This window comes from Pyrgilauda ruficollis, unplaced genomic scaffold (assembly GCF_017590135.1).
Source record: "Pyrgilauda ruficollis isolate IOZ18807 unplaced genomic scaffold, ASM1759013v1 scaffold40, whole genome shotgun sequence".
Lineage (NCBI taxonomy): Eukaryota > Metazoa > Chordata > Aves > Passeriformes > Passeridae > Pyrgilauda > Pyrgilauda ruficollis.
Window position 1 is genome coordinate 6,879,293 of NW_024525490.1, and position 18,512 is coordinate 6,897,804.

At 34.8% G+C, this 18,512-nt stretch overlaps 1 protein-coding gene across 1 annotated transcript in view; it reads right to left on the minus strand.

The window, feature by feature from the left end:
- The window catches only part of EYS (eyes shut homolog), a 610,207-nt gene that overhangs the window by 139,398 nt on the left and 452,297 nt on the right, over positions 1 to 18,512 (minus strand). Inside the window, exon 28 of the mRNA XM_041477332.1 lies at positions 3,675 to 3,839. Coding sequence (XP_041333266.1) covers positions 3,675 to 3,839 — 165 coding nt within the window. The remainder of the gene's footprint in view (positions 1 to 3,674; positions 3,840 to 18,512) is intronic.

Sequence of the window (18,512 nt, forward strand, 5' to 3'; positions counted from 1 at the left end):
TTAAAGGCATGTTGACATGAAAATTGAAGAAGGCACAGATTTTTGCTCTTCACTGGCTAATATACTAGGTAAAGACAGATGCATGTTTCAATCCTTTTATATTATCCTGATGATTTTGACTTAAATAGTCTTCTTATGCATACTTTCTGATTCAAATTCATTTGGGTATCAGTAGCATCTTGTCTGAGATTTCTCCCTGTAATTAAATATCTAATAATTATCTGCCAGAAAAACAGATGTAACCCCACCACCACCTGGTAAAAACAGGTGTGTTTTTAAAATGCATAATCTGAAGGTGGATTAATTAAAAAAAAAAATCAAAAATGTGTAACGATTTTCTAGTAAAGTACATCTGAAAGAAGCATATCACTGTAATGATCTTACTATTTTAAAAAGTTACTTTGACAAATAGAAAGGTTTTTGCTTTATGAATATGGGAATCTTATTGTAACCATAATTATTAAACCATTGCTAACATGCATAAATTAACAGAATCTGAAAATGTTGGGAACATTAACCCTTAGAAGTGTGTGGTTCTTGTATCTAGTGAGTGCAATAGCCTCAAGTTGACTTTCTGATGATGGTTCATTCCTTGGATGTTTGATGGTAACACAGCTTCAAAAAAGCAGCAGTAAAGGCAGTTGTATTGCTATAAAAACCAGAAGATCTGACAGCAGCAGCTTCTCTTTTCTAGTAGTTAGAAGTGAAAATGAAAGACAGAGCAGGGAGAGAAAATGGGGATGAAGGAAATACAGAGAAAGCATATTTATCTGACAGAAGAATGTACAGAAATAATTTAAAAATTCTCAATTATCTGTATAGGCACATGTAGTTCATTCATAAAACACCGGAGAGATTTTTATTTACAAATTTATATATTTTTTTATTTTACATTCATGTAAAATCAAATATGAATATTGATCTGAACCATTATAAAAAACATTTGTAATATTTGGAAAGGAATTTAATTACCAGGGAGACACAGAACTAAAAAAGAAAGAGTAAAACTAGGAAAATTAATTGGTGCTATAAAAAGAGGGGCAAAGATAGTTAAAGTGGAAAAGTAAAGCAAAGATCTATGTAATGTTAAAAACAGTATCAAAATTCCACAAAAATTCTGATAATAAGACACAGAAAGTAATGGATGACTTATTAGAGTTGTACAAGAATTCTGGTAAGTCATCCATTACTTTCTGTGTCTGTGGTCCACAGCCAGGAGGAGATCCGAGATTTACTTATTTACTTATTTATTTATTTAGCTTAACAGAAATCTAACCTTAACTGAAACCCTACTGGTCACTAAAAGAGCAGAATACTGCAAATCAGTTAAAATACCATTTTAGCGGTAACAAAGGGAATGAGAATGCAAGTATGACATGCTACTGAGAACCTATGAAGAAAAGGTGAGTTTTCACTCTGTGAAAATATACAAAACTTATCCCGAGTTCCTGGAGCTACCCCAGCTCAATTTTAGGGTGAGAACTGAACTCCTACCACTAATCCTGACCCACACTGCCTCCTTTTTGGAGGGACAAGAAATGAGCTGTGACTCAGTCCATGGAAGTCTCAGATATGGGTAACTGGAAAACAAAAAACTTCATGGTTCTCCACTAATGCCATTATATCTTTCCAGAAAGCGGAAACGCTTATATTCTAAAGAATATGAAGTCCTCAAATACTGCTGAAACAAAATCTCTGCAAACACCTGGAAAAATACCATATTAACAATTTTCCATAGGCAGTATGAACTAATAGCTGGACAGGTTATATTAGGTTTTAATGTCTAATTACATTAGATGCAAAATGAGTATATTATCTGGAAAAGAAAATACATAGAGTCATAGGAACTGGTCATCTAGTTCACCCCTTGCAATGAGCAGGAACATCTTCCACCCGATCAGGTTGCTCAGTCTTCTCAAACCTGACTTGGATGATTCCCAGGATAAGGAATCTACCACCTCTCTGGGCATTGTACCATGTACAACCTCTCTGGGCATTTCAGTACCTTGCTCCCCACATTGTAAAAAAATCTTTATATCTAGTCTACATTTACACTCTTTTGGTTTAAAGACATTGCCCCATGTCCTATTGCAACAGGCAACTAAGAAGTTTAGCTCCATATTTTTTATAAGCACCCATTTAATACTTAAAGACTGGAATGTGGCAGCTTCAGAGCCTTCTCTGAACTCCTTTAGCTTCAAAAAACACCAACTCCTCCTGAGTATAGCAGAGAATCTTCCTTCTGTTTGGTGGAGTTCTTTGAGATTTTTCGTTCACACAGATGCTTACTCAGGGATTATTTGTAGACAGCAAGATTAACTTTGGCTGGAGCCAAATTACTCTGCAGTGATGAAGCAAAGAAATTCACTAAATGCTAAATATATTCAAAGTACTTCCAATAACCTCCACTGAATTCTTCTTCAAGGGCAAATAACTCCTCTTGAAATTGAAATACCTAACAAGTATAAAACATTTTGATCACTGCAACATCACCACTTGTCCATGATTCTTGGAAAATTTTGCCTTGCTGTAGCTTAGGCAGCTGCAGCAACAGCCCAGATATAACACACAAGGATTTAAAATACTATTTTGAAAAGAAGTAAACATTAATTTTCAGTTTGGGGCTAGAGTGTTTCACATCTTAAAAAAATATCTAGTTCAGATAATAATAAAAGGCATAATTAAATTATGTCACAAAGCTTATATTACTTTTAACCCTGGCTTAAAATATGTACATCGTTCAGGTGAATTCACATATAGTACTACTAGGTTAACATAAATGCAACAAAATTTAATCAGAATTATTTATGCTATATCAACAAGATTTCTTGTGTAGAGAAACCCTAGCAAGCTGCAGAGAACTGAAAATGCTCCTAATGATTTTGTCTTTGTGGAGTAAATCTATCAAATAATCATATTTTTCTAGCTCTTCTTTGGAAGAAATCACCTCACTTTCCATGTTTTCCATTTGCAAGAAATTGCAAGATAAAATATATAATGAAACACTCAACTGGCAGAGAAGTCTATTTTTTCTTGCTGACTAGTGAAAAGTGTACTTCTGTCTCAGAAGTTTATGCCATATATCGAGGAATGAAATATGCAGGCAAGAAGCAACTTTTTTTTATGTAGTATTAACAGGCATCCATCCAAGTCTGCAAGTATACTCTCTGGGGATCACAAAAGAATTCTCTGAAGTGTGAAATCACAGTAAGTACTTCAAAACATGGCAAAACTGCAGAACCTAAGATAGTTGTATAAATCAAGAATTTGGAACGAAGATCACAATTATAAAACGCGAGACTCAATCCAACTATAGAGAAGTTGTTTCTCTATAAGTTGTTCAAAACTTCTTCAACATTTGTATTTTAGAGCTGTAAAACTTATAACTAAAGTCATATGCTTACTATGTTCTTTCTTGTCAGGAAGCAGCTTTTTCTCTTGTAAGTTATGTTTTGCTCAATGAGTCATAAATTAAAGAACTTTCCAGAGGAACACAAGGAACAATGGTTCAAATTTTATAATGCAGCATGCATTAGAATACCAAAAGGCTTCTACTGCATTTTAATGACTCATTTTGCTGCTGAAGAGGAAATGCCAGCTGATGTACACTAAAGTTAATAAAGACCTGAAGGAGCTAAAACTGATACTTAGCTTCAAGTATCTTTGGTACTCACTGTAAAGAATTGTGCCATTTAGAGCAGTTGTTTTCACTGTCAAGTACAGAGTTGTCAGATTGCTTGTTTTCTCTCCAGATGCAGTCCTGGTATCAGATACAGATGTCAGAGAAGGTAGCTCCAAATAAGAATTTCCAGTGAAGGACGGAAAAAACAGCGCTATGTCTGAAATGAACAACAAAAAGCGAATTTTATTAAATTATTACAAAATAAAGTAATAAAATGCAAGGATCTTTCATTTTAGAAAGATCCATTTTTTTATACCTGTGAATAGCATCATCAACTATATTATTTGCTGAGCATGTATTTCTTTAATTTCAAGCATTCAAATCAAATACACAGAAAATGAAAAGGTACTAACATCTGCCTATTACCAGAAGTGAAAAGACCATTATAGGAGGGACAACTGCTAGAAGATGCAAGTTAAAAAGACTGTCATACATTTTCTTCTTTACAGATGTGTCAATACAGAACTTTTGTCCTATGACATCTCTGTGAAGGACTTTTCATTTTTATTTCTAGACGGGAAGCATAGTTTTTCTTCATTTGCAGAGTACTCAAATTTGTGGGGTTTGAAATTACAAAGAGAATGCCATTGGGCAGAATATGCATTTTTCCACTACACTAGTCTGGAAATGAATAATTGTTAAGAGAAAATTTTTAAGTGTGAAGGCTTAACATTTATAATGTTTATTGCACTCATTACTTTAGTCATTATGGTTTTTGGGTTTTTTTTTACCCTTTAGACATGATAATAGTATCATGAATGCAAGAAAAAACAAACTAAAACTAATTGAGGTTAGGCAGAATGTCTTCCCAATGCCTTAAGAAACCTATTTCAGCAAAAATATCTTGAAGATTTCCCAGACTGATCACCAGGGATATGAATAAAGAATAACCATCAGGAAAAATATTTTGAGTTCAGGTAATATTTTTGCAAAGAAATTTTTAGTTTAATGAACTAAAACTATACAATGAATCTGTAAGTGATGATTACACATAGGCATGACTAGCACTTTTTAAAAAAAAATTGTATTTACTTTATTAATTCTTTGTTTGTTTGTGAATCTGACCACTGTTTATCCTCTGCTGTTTCTATTGGTCTTAAGAAAAAAGGATAAAAAGGAAAAGCCTAGCTAAATAAGCACATGTGGAAGGACAATCATTAAAAAACCCCCACACCCTGACAGCAAAAGAAAAACAGGATGACTGCAAACAGGATGACAGCAAAAGAAAAACAGCAATGACTAGTTATGCTTCTAAATCATAGGTCTGGAAAAGTCAGGATTGTTGGAGAAAGTGGAAAAGATATGGGATGAAAAAAGGTCAGTGGCATTGCAAATCAGAAGCAGACCTACATGATTATGAGTATTTTTTGCCTAATTAAATTCATACTTTCAAAAGAAATAGTACTAGGAGATCTAGTAGTGTAGTGAAGGGCCACAAACAGGATTAAGGGCTGGGTTCTCTTTCACATGAGGAAAGGCTGAGAGAGCCAGGACTCCTACAGCTGCAAGAGAAAAAGCTCAGGTGGATCTTAACACCTGTCTGTAAATACATGGGGATGGAGAAGAGGGAGACAAACCTCTCAGCAGCGCACTTGATAGCAATGGGTACAAATCAAAACCCAAGAAATTACACCTGAACACATGGAAACTCTGTTTCACTATGAGGATGGTCAGCATTGGCATAGGTTACCCAGGGAGGTTTGTCAGGTCTCAGTTCTTGGAGATTTTCAAAATAAGACTGGGCATGGTTGTGTGAAACCTGTTCTAGGTTGAGCAGGGGGTTGAACTTGGTCTCAAGATGATGGTCCCTTCCAGCCTCAACAAATTGGTGATTCTGTTATCCTGCACAGGGAGGTTCTGTGCACTCAACCTTAATTATTATTCTTGAAGCGCAGTGCCTTTAGAAATCTCAGTGTAGTTCAGTACTCACAATATAGTGGTACGCTGAGAAGCAAAGCTATTAAAATGTCTTTTATTAGGTAGTTTTAAAAAACCCAAAAAACCAGTCAACTTGGAGAGTAACGTCTGCAATTTATAGTCTAAGTTAAAATTTATCTGTGAAGTTTCTTTCAGCTAGGTGAAGGGAAGGGGGAGAAGAACTAGGAGGGAAAGGGATCATGGTATATCTGGGCAATCTTGAGAGGAAGGATAATCTCATCAGTCCTTTAGGAAGGATAGCTCCCTTCAAAGGAGGGATGTCCCCTAAAGATTTAAAACTTTCCGGGGAGTCCAGCACATTGCATCCAAAGACGTTTTTGAATTGATGTGTAGGCAAAACTACTGAGAAAAAATGCTATTTCAAGAGTCCTGTCTACATCTGCAGTGCTGTGCCCAAAGCAGCCTAGGCTTCCATCACTAGTGCTGTGAAGTCCTCTCAGAAATCAGCAGAAGAGACACAGCAAATACAGCAACTGCACCAGAAACAAATGCATACCTGGCAAAAAAAAGCCATCCAGAAATGCCAAGATGCAGAGCACATCCTCTTCCCTATGGTGCTCAGGCTATTAGCCTGCTGATCCTTAACAGTCATTTTCTGCCCTAAAGCTGTACAACAGCTGCAATCTGTTGCAAGTCTACAACATCAGTAAAGAGGTCACTGAGAGCACTGGGATTAGTCTTCTGCTTGGATGAAGGGTCTAAGTGGGGAAAACAGATTGAGTCTGTGTATTAAGAATCTAAAACCTATGTCTGTGATAAAGTACACAGATAGAACACTATGGGCAAAGCTGCCAGTCTGGACAAAATTTTTCCATTTCCCTCATTCTAGTAATTAGCAGAAATTAAAGTCCCGTGAAGCACTGACCATGGCTGCACTCTGGTAGGATCCATGAATCAGATCCAAAGAAGGGTATCTGCTGAACTACAATGAGCTAATTCTCTACCACATAATGAGAGTATTTTAGTACTGCTTCCTAGCAATATTTATAGATCTTCATATTTTAAAATGGTTGCTGGCAATAAATAATTTAGTATTTAATATATTTCACAGGACAGGCTAACAAGAAGAAGTAGTTACTTAATTCCACCCTGGGTCCACTATCTGACACTGTCACCTCTGTCCATGATCACAAGGGACTCTTTTCCACTGAGGCAATGGTCTCCAAGTCAGTACCTGCAACCTAAGGGGTTCTCAAAACAATTAACTAGGATACAGGAAGAAATATAAACTTTCTCACTTTTTAAGGGTAAAAAGGATTACAAATAATTAAAGAGAAAAAATTTGTAAGACAGACCACAGAGGTGGGCCTGAATTACTGACAAACACATATTGCTAAGAATTATGCTTTAACAATTTAAGGAAAGACTCAAATTTTCTACTGAAATAAATAGATTAGCTGGGATATTATTTATGACAATTTTTACAATAACACAGTGCAACAAGAAAAAGTTGAGAAAAACCAACAAGTTTCTATTATGTGCGTACCTGATTTTGTCTTAGTCAGAAAATAAAGAGGAGTAAGGGGAAGGATATAATTTTCTACTGCTACTAAAATGGAATCAATCTGTTTCTACTCCTACCTCTAATTTTCCCTTTGCATTCTTTTTTTTTTTTTTTAATTACAAGTCTGGCTTAGCTTGAATTTGATCAAATTCTGTTGAATCTTTTTAAAATATATTTTTCAGTCCTGAGATGTTAAAAGTCATCAACTGCACCAATCATCACTAAATAAATTCAAATGAGAACCAAGAAAGAATTTTAACATCAAAAAATCCTAGAAAGAGAAGAAATGCATTCATCTTCTGGTAGGAAAATCAGACCAAACATCTGACTAAGCTTATCTACAATCTACAGGGTAAATAACTTCATTGAATGTCCCTGGTCCTCTTTAATAGTGAAAGTAAATAGCTAATCCTAGGATGTTATTATCCTCACCCAATCATGACTTAAACATGCCTATTTCTCTCTATTTGTTATAAAAGGACTTGAGGGTCAATAGTTTAGGTGTAAACATGTATGCCAGCATTATCTGAAGGCAGATGGACAATTCTCATTCTTGTTGCTTATGCATCAGAGATAGACGACCTGCAGAAAGATTTTCTTTAGGCAAAACCAAATTAGTCCTGTAGTTCTGAGTTGAAATGTTAAAGATGCAAACAGAACAGGATATCAGAGTATTTAGTCATGGGATTAAACTCTGAATTTGCTGTTTGTATCTTTCAATTACAATGGTAAACATCCTCTGAAACCTATGGACAGATTCTGTGCTTGTTCTTTTCCATCACTCAAAGAATGTAACAGAAGCACAGGTGATAAAAACTTTTGCAAGCAGTGTAGCAAACCTTTTCCATATTATCAAGAAGGTGTTCCCAGCAGGCAGAAAGTCAGTTAAGAAGCAATATCAAGGGTCTGATGAATACATGATCTGTTCTATCCATGTCATGGTCACAGAATATCCCAGGCAACCAAATTTAACCACCTTAGAGTAATGCATTCTTTTATCTTATGTTCATGGTATGAAGAAAATCAAAGTGAAATAAATATGATTCAGAAAATTCCCAGGGATTATGTCTGGTACATATGAAATCTGACTTGGGTGTTTCATAAAGCATCACACACACCTACAACAGTACAGAAATACAGTAACCATTTCCTATGAAATAATTGATTAGCTGAGTTCAGCTCTTTCAAGACAATAAAATATGAAACAAAATAAATCTTACCCTTGCTGCTTGCATTCATTTGTCTCAATGCACAAAAGCCTCCTGTCTGCTGTAACTGAATTCCAACATAACAAAGCACAAAACCCTTACAAAATAGAATGCACAGGTCTTCCTCTATCAGGCCAGCCTGGTACCTTTTTGATAATGCTCTCTGCTGCCAACTGGGAGGTCTGAAATCAGATCACTGACTTAATCTCTTACTTTGCAGACTGCTAGGGCCTTTGAATGGCAGAAAGACAGTACATTTAATTGTGAAGACTCAAGAGAAAAGCACTATGGGCAATGGGTCACACAAGCAATCCTTAGAGCAGGACATCAATTCATTTTCATTGAAGGAAACTGCCATATAAGTGGAACAGTAATAGAAGAAAAGACATTAAAAATAGGAAAATAAAGTAGAAGATATTCAGCAAGCATGCATGTGCAAAGGTACAATGAAATACAGCACAAAATAAGGATGATCAAAGGGATGGCATTGCCTCCAAATGGAGAAACAGAACAGGCCTATTCAACAAGAAGAGGAAAATGTAAGAAATGGCAGCTCCATGTCTTGGAACACAGCAGGTAAAGGCATTCAATTACTCAATTATTGTCACTAAAAGGTCAGAGGCTTGCAGAAAAAGAGGAAATTCTTGTTAACTTTTTGTAGAAAGCTTAGGGTACTTTATTGCCAAAAGATATTATGTTGGTCAAAAGTGTATTAAAAAAATTGAAAAATTAAGAACAATACAAGAACAAGGGAAAATAATCCACCAGACTAGCAAATATAACAGAACCACAGGTCAGGACACCTTAGTCTCATTGATTTGTAGAAGCTGAAGTAATGCACTTGGGGAAAAATCTCTGTTGTCCTGTTTTATATATGCTTTTTAAAGAGTGGCTGTTTTTTCTCTAAGACAAGATATTGAGCTAGATCCTGGCTTGATTTGGCTTGTGATTTTTGTGTGACTTGATCTGCTCTGTGTATCACTACTAAGATTGCATGACAGAAACTAAGAGAGATTAAGACCATTTAAAATAAAGGAAATTAATGGTTCTGTAGATATCTGAAGCATACAGCAATTGTCATCACCTAGTGCCTAGAGTTACCCATCTCCTTTGACAGCTGTATTTCAATAATCAGATCAATGCAAATAAGTTATTAGATTTATTACAAGAAAAAATTGTTGATAGTTTTAGCACTCCTTAAGTACAAAGAATTTGAAGAGTTAGCTGAATGTCGGAAAAAAAAGATCATAGTAAATCAGTTTGATGTTAACATGCTTTGTGGAAAAGAGAGACACAAAACAAAGAAATAAATATTTTCATATTTCTGTCTTGTAGCTCACAATATCCCTCTTCCAATCTCACATTTTAGGAAGGATGAATAATTGTTAAAAATTTTTTCCCTATACCCTCAGTTGTTTTACATCAGCAAAGTTATAACTGCATTCATTTATAGAAGAAGATAATTTAGTCAGCTACTGTGTTTGTGTGAAAGGATGAAAATAACCTGTCTCAGAATAAGAAGGATTTTATTCAGTTTATGGGCAAGAAACATTATAAATGTCCAGGTGAGATGTGCTGTGTAATTATTAAGCACCATAATATTCTGTAAATTTTTCTGGATGTTGCATAGACATGTAAAGTCCAGGTGTGTGAGCAAGTACAACAGACTGACATGAAAAAGAAATAAAGAAAATTATTAATTTATATTTAGCTCAAGATTTTGTGAAAATAGAAATGACACCTCCGCAGAAAGATAAAAAGTAGTGAGGATGTTTTTTGTTGAAAAAATCCCAAACAATCTAGTTATTGTTAGCCCAAATCCGCAAACAGAATTAGCTTCTTACTGCCTGTTTTTTCATAGTTTTGAAAACAACACAGTGATTTGTCTTTTTCTGTTTGATTAGTTTAATCTCAAAAATTTATTACTTGTCTCCTAAGTGCATTGGATTTCGAAATGGAAAGAATGTTCTTAATTGATACTTGTACCTAATCAGATGTATTTTACCACCTGCATTCAAAATGATGCATAAGTGCTTCTCTTTTCCTGAATTTGACATGGAGGAAATTGGGAAGCTATTATCTAATATTTTTTCAAGCTGAATATATTTGACAGGAAATATGATCTTCCTGCAAAAACACCAGAGTTTTATCTATTTTTAAAAAGCACCCCATCTAGGAGGGAAATGAATGTCCTTTATATCTTAATTTATATATTTCTATCTTTACCAATTATGGGAAAAAAAATCTAAGACAGACTCTTAATATGAAACCATAATTTAAACTGGAGCTGTCATATTGCATTGCTATATTTGGTGCTGAAATGCTAGTTGCTTTGAAGGTCGTTGTGACACATATTGTGGCAAAATTTAATGAAGCAAGACTTGTAAAAATCTTTTGAAGCTCCCTCAATAATATATTTGTTCTGTAAAATATCACAGATCTACTTGAACATAGCTTTCACAGTTTTGATTCATATCTAATTAACTGGTAAAAGAAGAAAATGAAATAAAATATTGGTTTTCAGTGGGAAAAGAGGCAGCTGTCATAACATTTTTGAAAACTCATACTTTTCATAACAAGTTGATATACTAGAGATCATCATTGCAATGAGCACTTTTTGATTCCACAAATGAATGGGTCAAATAGCTTAATTTTCTATTGGTCTGCAGTGAGTCTCTGCTGAACGTGTACATATTTTATTTGTATGTTATAATTCTTATGCTTATCAAAATTCCAAGGCCTTTTTTGTTTTGTTTTATGGGGTATATGTTTTCAGCCATTTTAATTTTATCTCTGCCATCTAAGCTTAATTTTATTCTTTGCAATGGTGCTTGAACACATAAACAAACATTCCTATCCCAATGGATCTTAGAAACACTTGAAGAGTAATTGGATATAAAGGTTTAATTTGGAAAAATATTCATATTTTTTTCAGTGTGTGTCATACTTAATCAGTTGAAGAGGAATCTTCCATCTGGATAACATTGCAGACTAATTTGTCATATGGTTGGCACCAGATATTAGATGATCAATATTAAAAGTGAAATGCAAGCTGCAGTTTCAAGAACACTAAATTTAATGTGCTCATGTAAATAGCACAGTTTATGTATTGCTAGCTACATTGTGTGTGCAACAGGTTTTTATTATTTTCCTGGGAGATTTTAATGAGATTTTGATTTGACTTTCTTATTATTATTTAGCTATATAGGTACATAATTTAAAGAATTGTGTAAATCTAATATGAGTTCTAATCTGAATTTGTTTTCACAGGTTCAGGGTGCAAAAAAAAAAAAGGAATGTGAAAGCAATTTATTCTCTATCTCTTAATTTCTTAATTCTATGAACATCTTGCTATGTCTTCCTTTGGGAATCACGTAACTAACTCAAGGGCTTGGTGGAAAAAAAACAACAAATAACAGGCAAAGAAGGATATTTAAGTGTTAAAGTCATTAACAAATTAAGTTAGTATCAGAGCATGGATTAGAAAACTAGATATTTTGCTCTGTTTGCCCTTTCCTTTGAGTATTCAAAACCCAGTATTTTTCTGCCCCCAGTTTTGCTAATGCAATTTATTTATTTTAGCCTAAAATGCAAAAAATATGAAATGGAGAACTATCTATATAGACACCTTACCTATTCCTTTCCTTTATTTCCTAACATTTATCACTGTTACATGAGTTAGGAATTATAAAGCTAGAAGTATCACTTACATATAATGATCACTTTAAACATTTACACTACAATATATGCAATGTTGGTCTCAGAAAAGTATTTTCCAATTGATTTTAATATATTTACTGTGTTAATATTTAACAATAATGAAACAATAATAACAAATCTGAATTGTAGTAACTTTGATTGTTTCCTTGGCAATTACAAGACAGCAATATTTGGGGAAAGCATGTTCATTTGTAAATATTTCAAAGTATTTTAGTTGGGCTCAGCGTTGTGGGCACACAAACCAGTTCAGTCACATGAAATGGCTAAAGAATATTACAATCAAGTAAGCAAATTTATCTGGATTAAAATAATGAGGTGGCCAATTGAAAAGGAATTATCTTGCACAATTCCTAATTTTTTAGCAGCCTTATTCAGCCAAGTTATAATACTCCAACATCTTAGGTTTCATCTTGGCTGTAGTCTTTAACTGTAGAATCCTCATTCTCCCACTTCCAGAACATAAGTAGTAGAAGTTCCAGATGAGATGGATGTTCAGTATTAAAGCTTTCAGCTCATGTGCGTGCTTTTCTTCCATTGATTTGACATGATAGTGTTAGCAAACCTTTACTGTGGGTGTAGGTGGAACAAAGAGAGAACCTCTTCAATATATCTGTACATTGCCTTGTTTGTGCCAACTCTGGCATGGATTTTTAGACAGGGCTTTGAGCAACCTGTTCTACTTAAAAATATTCCTGGTTTTTTTAGGGGGATTCAACCATGTGGCTTATAAAGGACTCTTCAACCCAAACCACTTCTGATTCTATCATGTTATTAAAGCAGAAGTGACTGAGCAGTAGACAAGACACTAACTGCCTGCCCATAGCTGCTGCCTCTTGGGTCAGGGATATCCTTCCTGAGGAGGAAGGCAGAAGGAAGGGGCAGACTGCTTTCCTGAGGAACAGAGCAAGCTCCATTTGGAGAAAAAAGAAGCCTACAGCATGGCTGTAAACACAGCATTCCTAATGCCATTTTTTCCCTGTTTTCATTCTTCTTGACCACAAATGCCTGCCTAAATTGATTCCCAAAGGTACTAAAAGGCCTGTGAAGAAAACCACCAGTTTTGAACAGATTTTTTTGCAGTCTTTTTTTCCTTAGGAGAGCAGATCTGACTTTTGTATATACTGGGAGTTACTTAGTGGTTTATGTTCCATGCAGGATAATTTTAGACAAAGATTTCTTTCATATTTTGGGGTTTTGTCTGAAAGAGCAGCAAAATAGCCCTTAAACTCTAGCTTTATCTAGCTTTACTTGAAAATCTGAAAAGTAGTTGCTCCAGACTAAAATACCTGGTTTCAAAAGCACTTCTGGTACTCTTTTCCCACTCAGTGCAGAATATCACATGCTTATTGATTTCACCACAAGCCAGAATCTTCCCTTTGTTTAACTATGCAGAATTAGATTTTAGCACTACTACTACTACCTGCTTTGCATTGGTGTAAGTACATCTATTCCACCAGGTTGCTGAAATTAAATGAATAGCAAGGTGGTCAGTGAAAGAACAGAGATAATTTTATCCTACAGAAAAGTATGTACACACAAAATATTTCCTTTTCTCCATGGCTTACTGCAGAGTACTTACACTACTTTCAAGATAAGCAGAACTTCTGCTTGATAGCAATTCAAGTCCAGGTGTCCAAGCTACAACACCAGAATATAGTTTGGAAAATGCACTGATTGAAATGACACAAATGATGGAAAGCAAATGACAAGTTATTTTCCAGCCAATAGTTTGCCAATAGTTAAGAAACAATTTCTTGTGTACGTGGATATTCCTACAAAGGATTCTAGGAGGTGCATATCATCTCATACCGGCAACAATACAAATAGGGAAACATTTTTCATAGACTAAAGTAATCCTTGTTCCTCAACACCATGTAAAATAGAATTTCTTAAGCAAAGTATGAAGCAGCAGTAGATCTCAAGTATACCTAGCTTAATTTTGAAAAACACAAAAGTACTATTAAAAAATGGCTTGATTTTTTTCTGTTGTTTTATTAATTTTTGAGCTAAGAAATTCATCTTATGCTATCTTATTTTCAATTAAATACCTATTTTAAAATAGTGTGTCGTGTTCTGTCATAGATCTTCAAACCGACTGCTTCTTTCATCAATGTCAATGATTTTCTTGTGTAGTGGGATGACTTTCACTTTATTTTTAGGGAGAAAAGTGATAATTTCAGCAGTTTTCTGTTATGAGACAGAAAACTGTCTGTTGAACGGTTGAGTAGCAATCACAAAAATACCCCAGCACTGCAAAGCTGATACTGAACTCTTTGTGGAACAGACAGTGAACTTAAAATTTAAGATTTTAATGTAATATAAAATCAGGACAGTCTTCCCTGCAACTTGATAATGAAAAGGATGGGAGATAAATAATCATTATTTTATAAGATTTAGGAAATTCTACATATTTTGGAAGTGAGGCCAAAGTAAACTAACTATACGTTTGAAAAATGGATGACCCCTTCTGCTGCTTTGCCAAAATTAGTACAAATTAGTACAAATGTCTGTGGATGGTCTGAGAAAAAAAGCTATCATAATGTGCACACTTTGCTGCTGGTAAATATAACAGCTGAACTCACAGGACAGGAGCATGTTTTAGATAAGAGATGCTTAAGTACTGATTTACACCATGTGAAGGAATCATGCTTCCAGCTAGAAGGAAAACTGACTACCAAAAGAAAAGGAGGAACGACAATTATGTTTAAAACATGACTTTTAAAAAGTCTTCAAACAGGCTTTCATTCTTCACACCATCCTAAAAAGTGACCTACACTGAGCTGTCCACCTGTTTCCCCAATAACCCAACACAGATCAGGAAGAATCTGGACTCTGTGCTGTCCACTAGGTCAAACTCCTTACTCAGTATCCACAAATCTTCAAATGCCCTGGTCTCCAGGTCTGAGGAAGGAAACCCTACACTTCTGGACACCCATCAAATCATCCAGGAGTTTACAGATTACGGTCTGTTTGTTCTGGAGACTAATGAATTTCTGCAAGATTGAAGAACCACCTCTCTCAAGTTTGCAAAAGCCTTGGTGAGTTTTTAATGGTAATAATCTCAAAGTACTAAGTCCCAGCAACCATCCAATTTTGGTTTTATTGTTCCAAATTGAAATTAGAAGAAAAAAACCCAAACTCCTAATTTTTTTCCCCACAGTTGAAGAATGTATTTCTCCAGCAAAGCTTAAAAACTATCCATGGAACACATTGTGAAAGTACTAACTTTTTTACTTGTAAATTTTTATTTTTTTCTGCTTTTTTTATTGCTTTGTCACACTGGACATTTTTATATATGTTGCTTCCATCAACCAGGAGCAAATAAAATAGTCTACATTTTTTTTCATTCTTGTCTTAAAAATGGAAATTTTCAGGCTAAAAGTTTAGATAGGAAATACAGGCATACATCCATCCAGTACATGCCAGTATTAAAGAGAGAATGGAACCAACCATAAGAATTTATATGAAATATATTAGTTTACTTTCCATATTTAGAGAGAAATGCTTTAGAAGTTTATAGTTATAAGTTATTTGATAAGTACACCTTTCCACATAGCAGCTTCCCAAGGATATCCTTGATGTATTAGAAAAACGAAATAAATGAAAGTAATGCCTTCCTTTCCAAAGTAAACACTTCTGATTGTCTTCTCTTGCTTCCATCCATGATGATTCCAGAACACATATTCTCACCCATTCCAAGGCTGAGAGATTAATGCTTCACCTCAGGTTTGATATCAATTTTAGATTTAGCTTTGACAGTGTTTCCATCAGCTGCCTACCAAGGAAGACAGAAACACATGAGGCAAGATGTTCATCAGGATTACGTGATACCAGAAATCCCAAAGAATTGGAGCTGGAAAGTCTGCTGCCCTCACTGATGGAAAGCTACAAACTCATGCAGGTTCTCAGCTGGTATGTTTCTGTTTCTGACCTTAGAGCTGCTGACAAAGGACATTATAGGCAAGCGGGCTGGTCAGCATTTTTTTAACTCAAAACCACTGATGTCTACACTGCAGCAGGAGTTTGTTAGCAGAAAAGGTTTGAAAACTCAAATACTTCTAACTATGTCATGTAGTATAACTGGCATTTAGCAAAGTAAACCTATAGCCTGATATAATGATTAAAAAATAACCAATCTTTTACAGATGGCTATTTTTTTACTTCATTCCATTTATCACTGGCCTATGGCTGATACCTATTAAATAACAGCTTATCTACCATTTTACACTAATTTATTTCTATTACCTAACATATTGGAGCATACTATCAAAATATAAAATGATTAAATTTGCTTTTGTATAGCTCAAATTAACCAATAATCTAGAACAGAATTAATTGTTGAATAGGCCAGTCTTTTGCTGCATTAATTATAATGTCAAGAGCTACTTAATGAGGTTCAGTACTTTTCTTGTTGTTGTGACCTATTAAGTTATTTTTTCAGTTTTAAATCTCAGAGGTTCCACAGTAAATTTCAATGACAGCACTGGTTTTAGCTGTGGTGAAACAAGTGTTCCTCACTTCTACCTTCCATTTCTCTTCCCCATGCCACTGGGAGGGAGGGAGGGAGGGAACAGCTGTACTGGATTGAGCTGCCTCCTGGGCTCCTTAAACTACAACAGTGTTCTAGGAAAAATACTTTCAGGCCCTCTAGAAAGCATTGCAATGCAGGTTGTTGTCATTTTATAAAAACCAACTATCAATAATTCTGAAGAGAAAGTGAAGCTCCTTGCTCAGCCTTGGATACTGAAAATAATAGCTGGGAAGTATACATCTGCCTACAGTAATAAGGCTGAACAGGAAACTTGCAAAATCTTCATTGACTGGTAAACGCAAGAATTTCTAAAAAAATCTGAAATGTCGGAGGTAACAGAATTCAGAACAAGAACATCTAGATTAGAATTAATTAAGGTATCACTCTGTTGACAGTCCTCTTTGTATACCAAATGTTTTTTTTCCTCCAGCAAAATCTAAAAAGTCATTGAGGATGACAGGCCTGGTAAAATGCAATGTGAGATATTGAAAAGGAGAAATAAAGGAAGCAGATAATATTTCTGAGAGCCATTATAAAAATAAAATGAGCCACACCATTTTAACTGCATCATTGGTGCAACTAAAGAATAGCTAGAGGATGCACCAAGAATTTACTATAGTAATTTTTTGTTTCACAAGCATAGTTCAAAGAACACTTTTAATTCTTTACCTCCAAAAAGTATGGACCTGAACTGTGCAGAGAGGAGCCTCTCCCAGCCTCTGCTCTTATAAAACAAAGCACAGTTACTAACAATTCCTTTCTGATGGGACATGTACCTTGGGATGGGAAATGTTATTTAAAGTAGATGCGGGACTAGAATTAATTTTCATTTTGAGAACTACCTGCACTACTGTAATATCAATTTTCTAAAATTTTTTCCCCAATCTAATAAACAATTATAAAATAACTTTACAATGTCACAGCTGTGCCACTAATGTCACACAATATCATGGTTCTCTGGTACATGAAAACCAAAAACTACACGAAAGTAGAGAATAAAACAATACTGAAATCATATTTACTGCTACTTTTAAGTACACATTCCCCGTCTGCCTTACAAATATCTGCTAGGCTATAAATAGTAATGTAGGAAATTACTTATTTTTCTAATCATAGATGAAAAATTGGTGTGAGAGGAAAAACAAGGTTTAAATGAACTATCATTCGGCACAGCTCAGATGCTGCTCGGAACAGTAGCAGTGCTGATTATTCCTTTGAAATAAACACAATCCCAAGATACATTGAAAGGGTGATAAAATCAAAACAGGCTCAGAAGAACATGTCCCAGCATAAGGAACACCTGCCCTTTTAACTTGTGGTATCTAATTATTAAAAAAGTGCTTTTTGAGTTTTCATCTTTGAACTATATCTTAAATGTAGTCACACCTCAGATATTGTCTCCCTAACAGTCTCAGTGCTGATGGATTTCATATTGGAAAATGTAATTGCTTTTCTGGATTTACATTCATTTGGTAACAAACCTGCTAAAAAGTACCACAATGGGTGAACTGCAGGTAAATGATCCAACACAGCTTTAATCTAATTTATCTGCTAAATCATTTTAATTAGTTTTGGACTGTCAGCTATTGCTTCCAGATTTTTAAAACAGAGAGATGAATGAAAACACTTATTTGAAAAAAAACCATACTCCTACGCACTTTCCTCAAGTCAAATAGCCTCCCACAAAGTAAAAAAAAACAAGTGGAAAAAAATTAGTATAGCACTTTCATTTTATAACTTGAGTATAAGGCACAGAATAACTAACATCTGTCATTTTGTAAAATGCTCTTCACCTTTATTATCTAATGTCTAGTAGGCTCAGACAGTGAGCAGTCTTGTTAGACTGATTTAAATTCACGCTTATTTTAATGCATGCCTATAAAATTTGAAATTTGCCATTTGGTTGTTTTTTTCTACAGTGCTTACTTA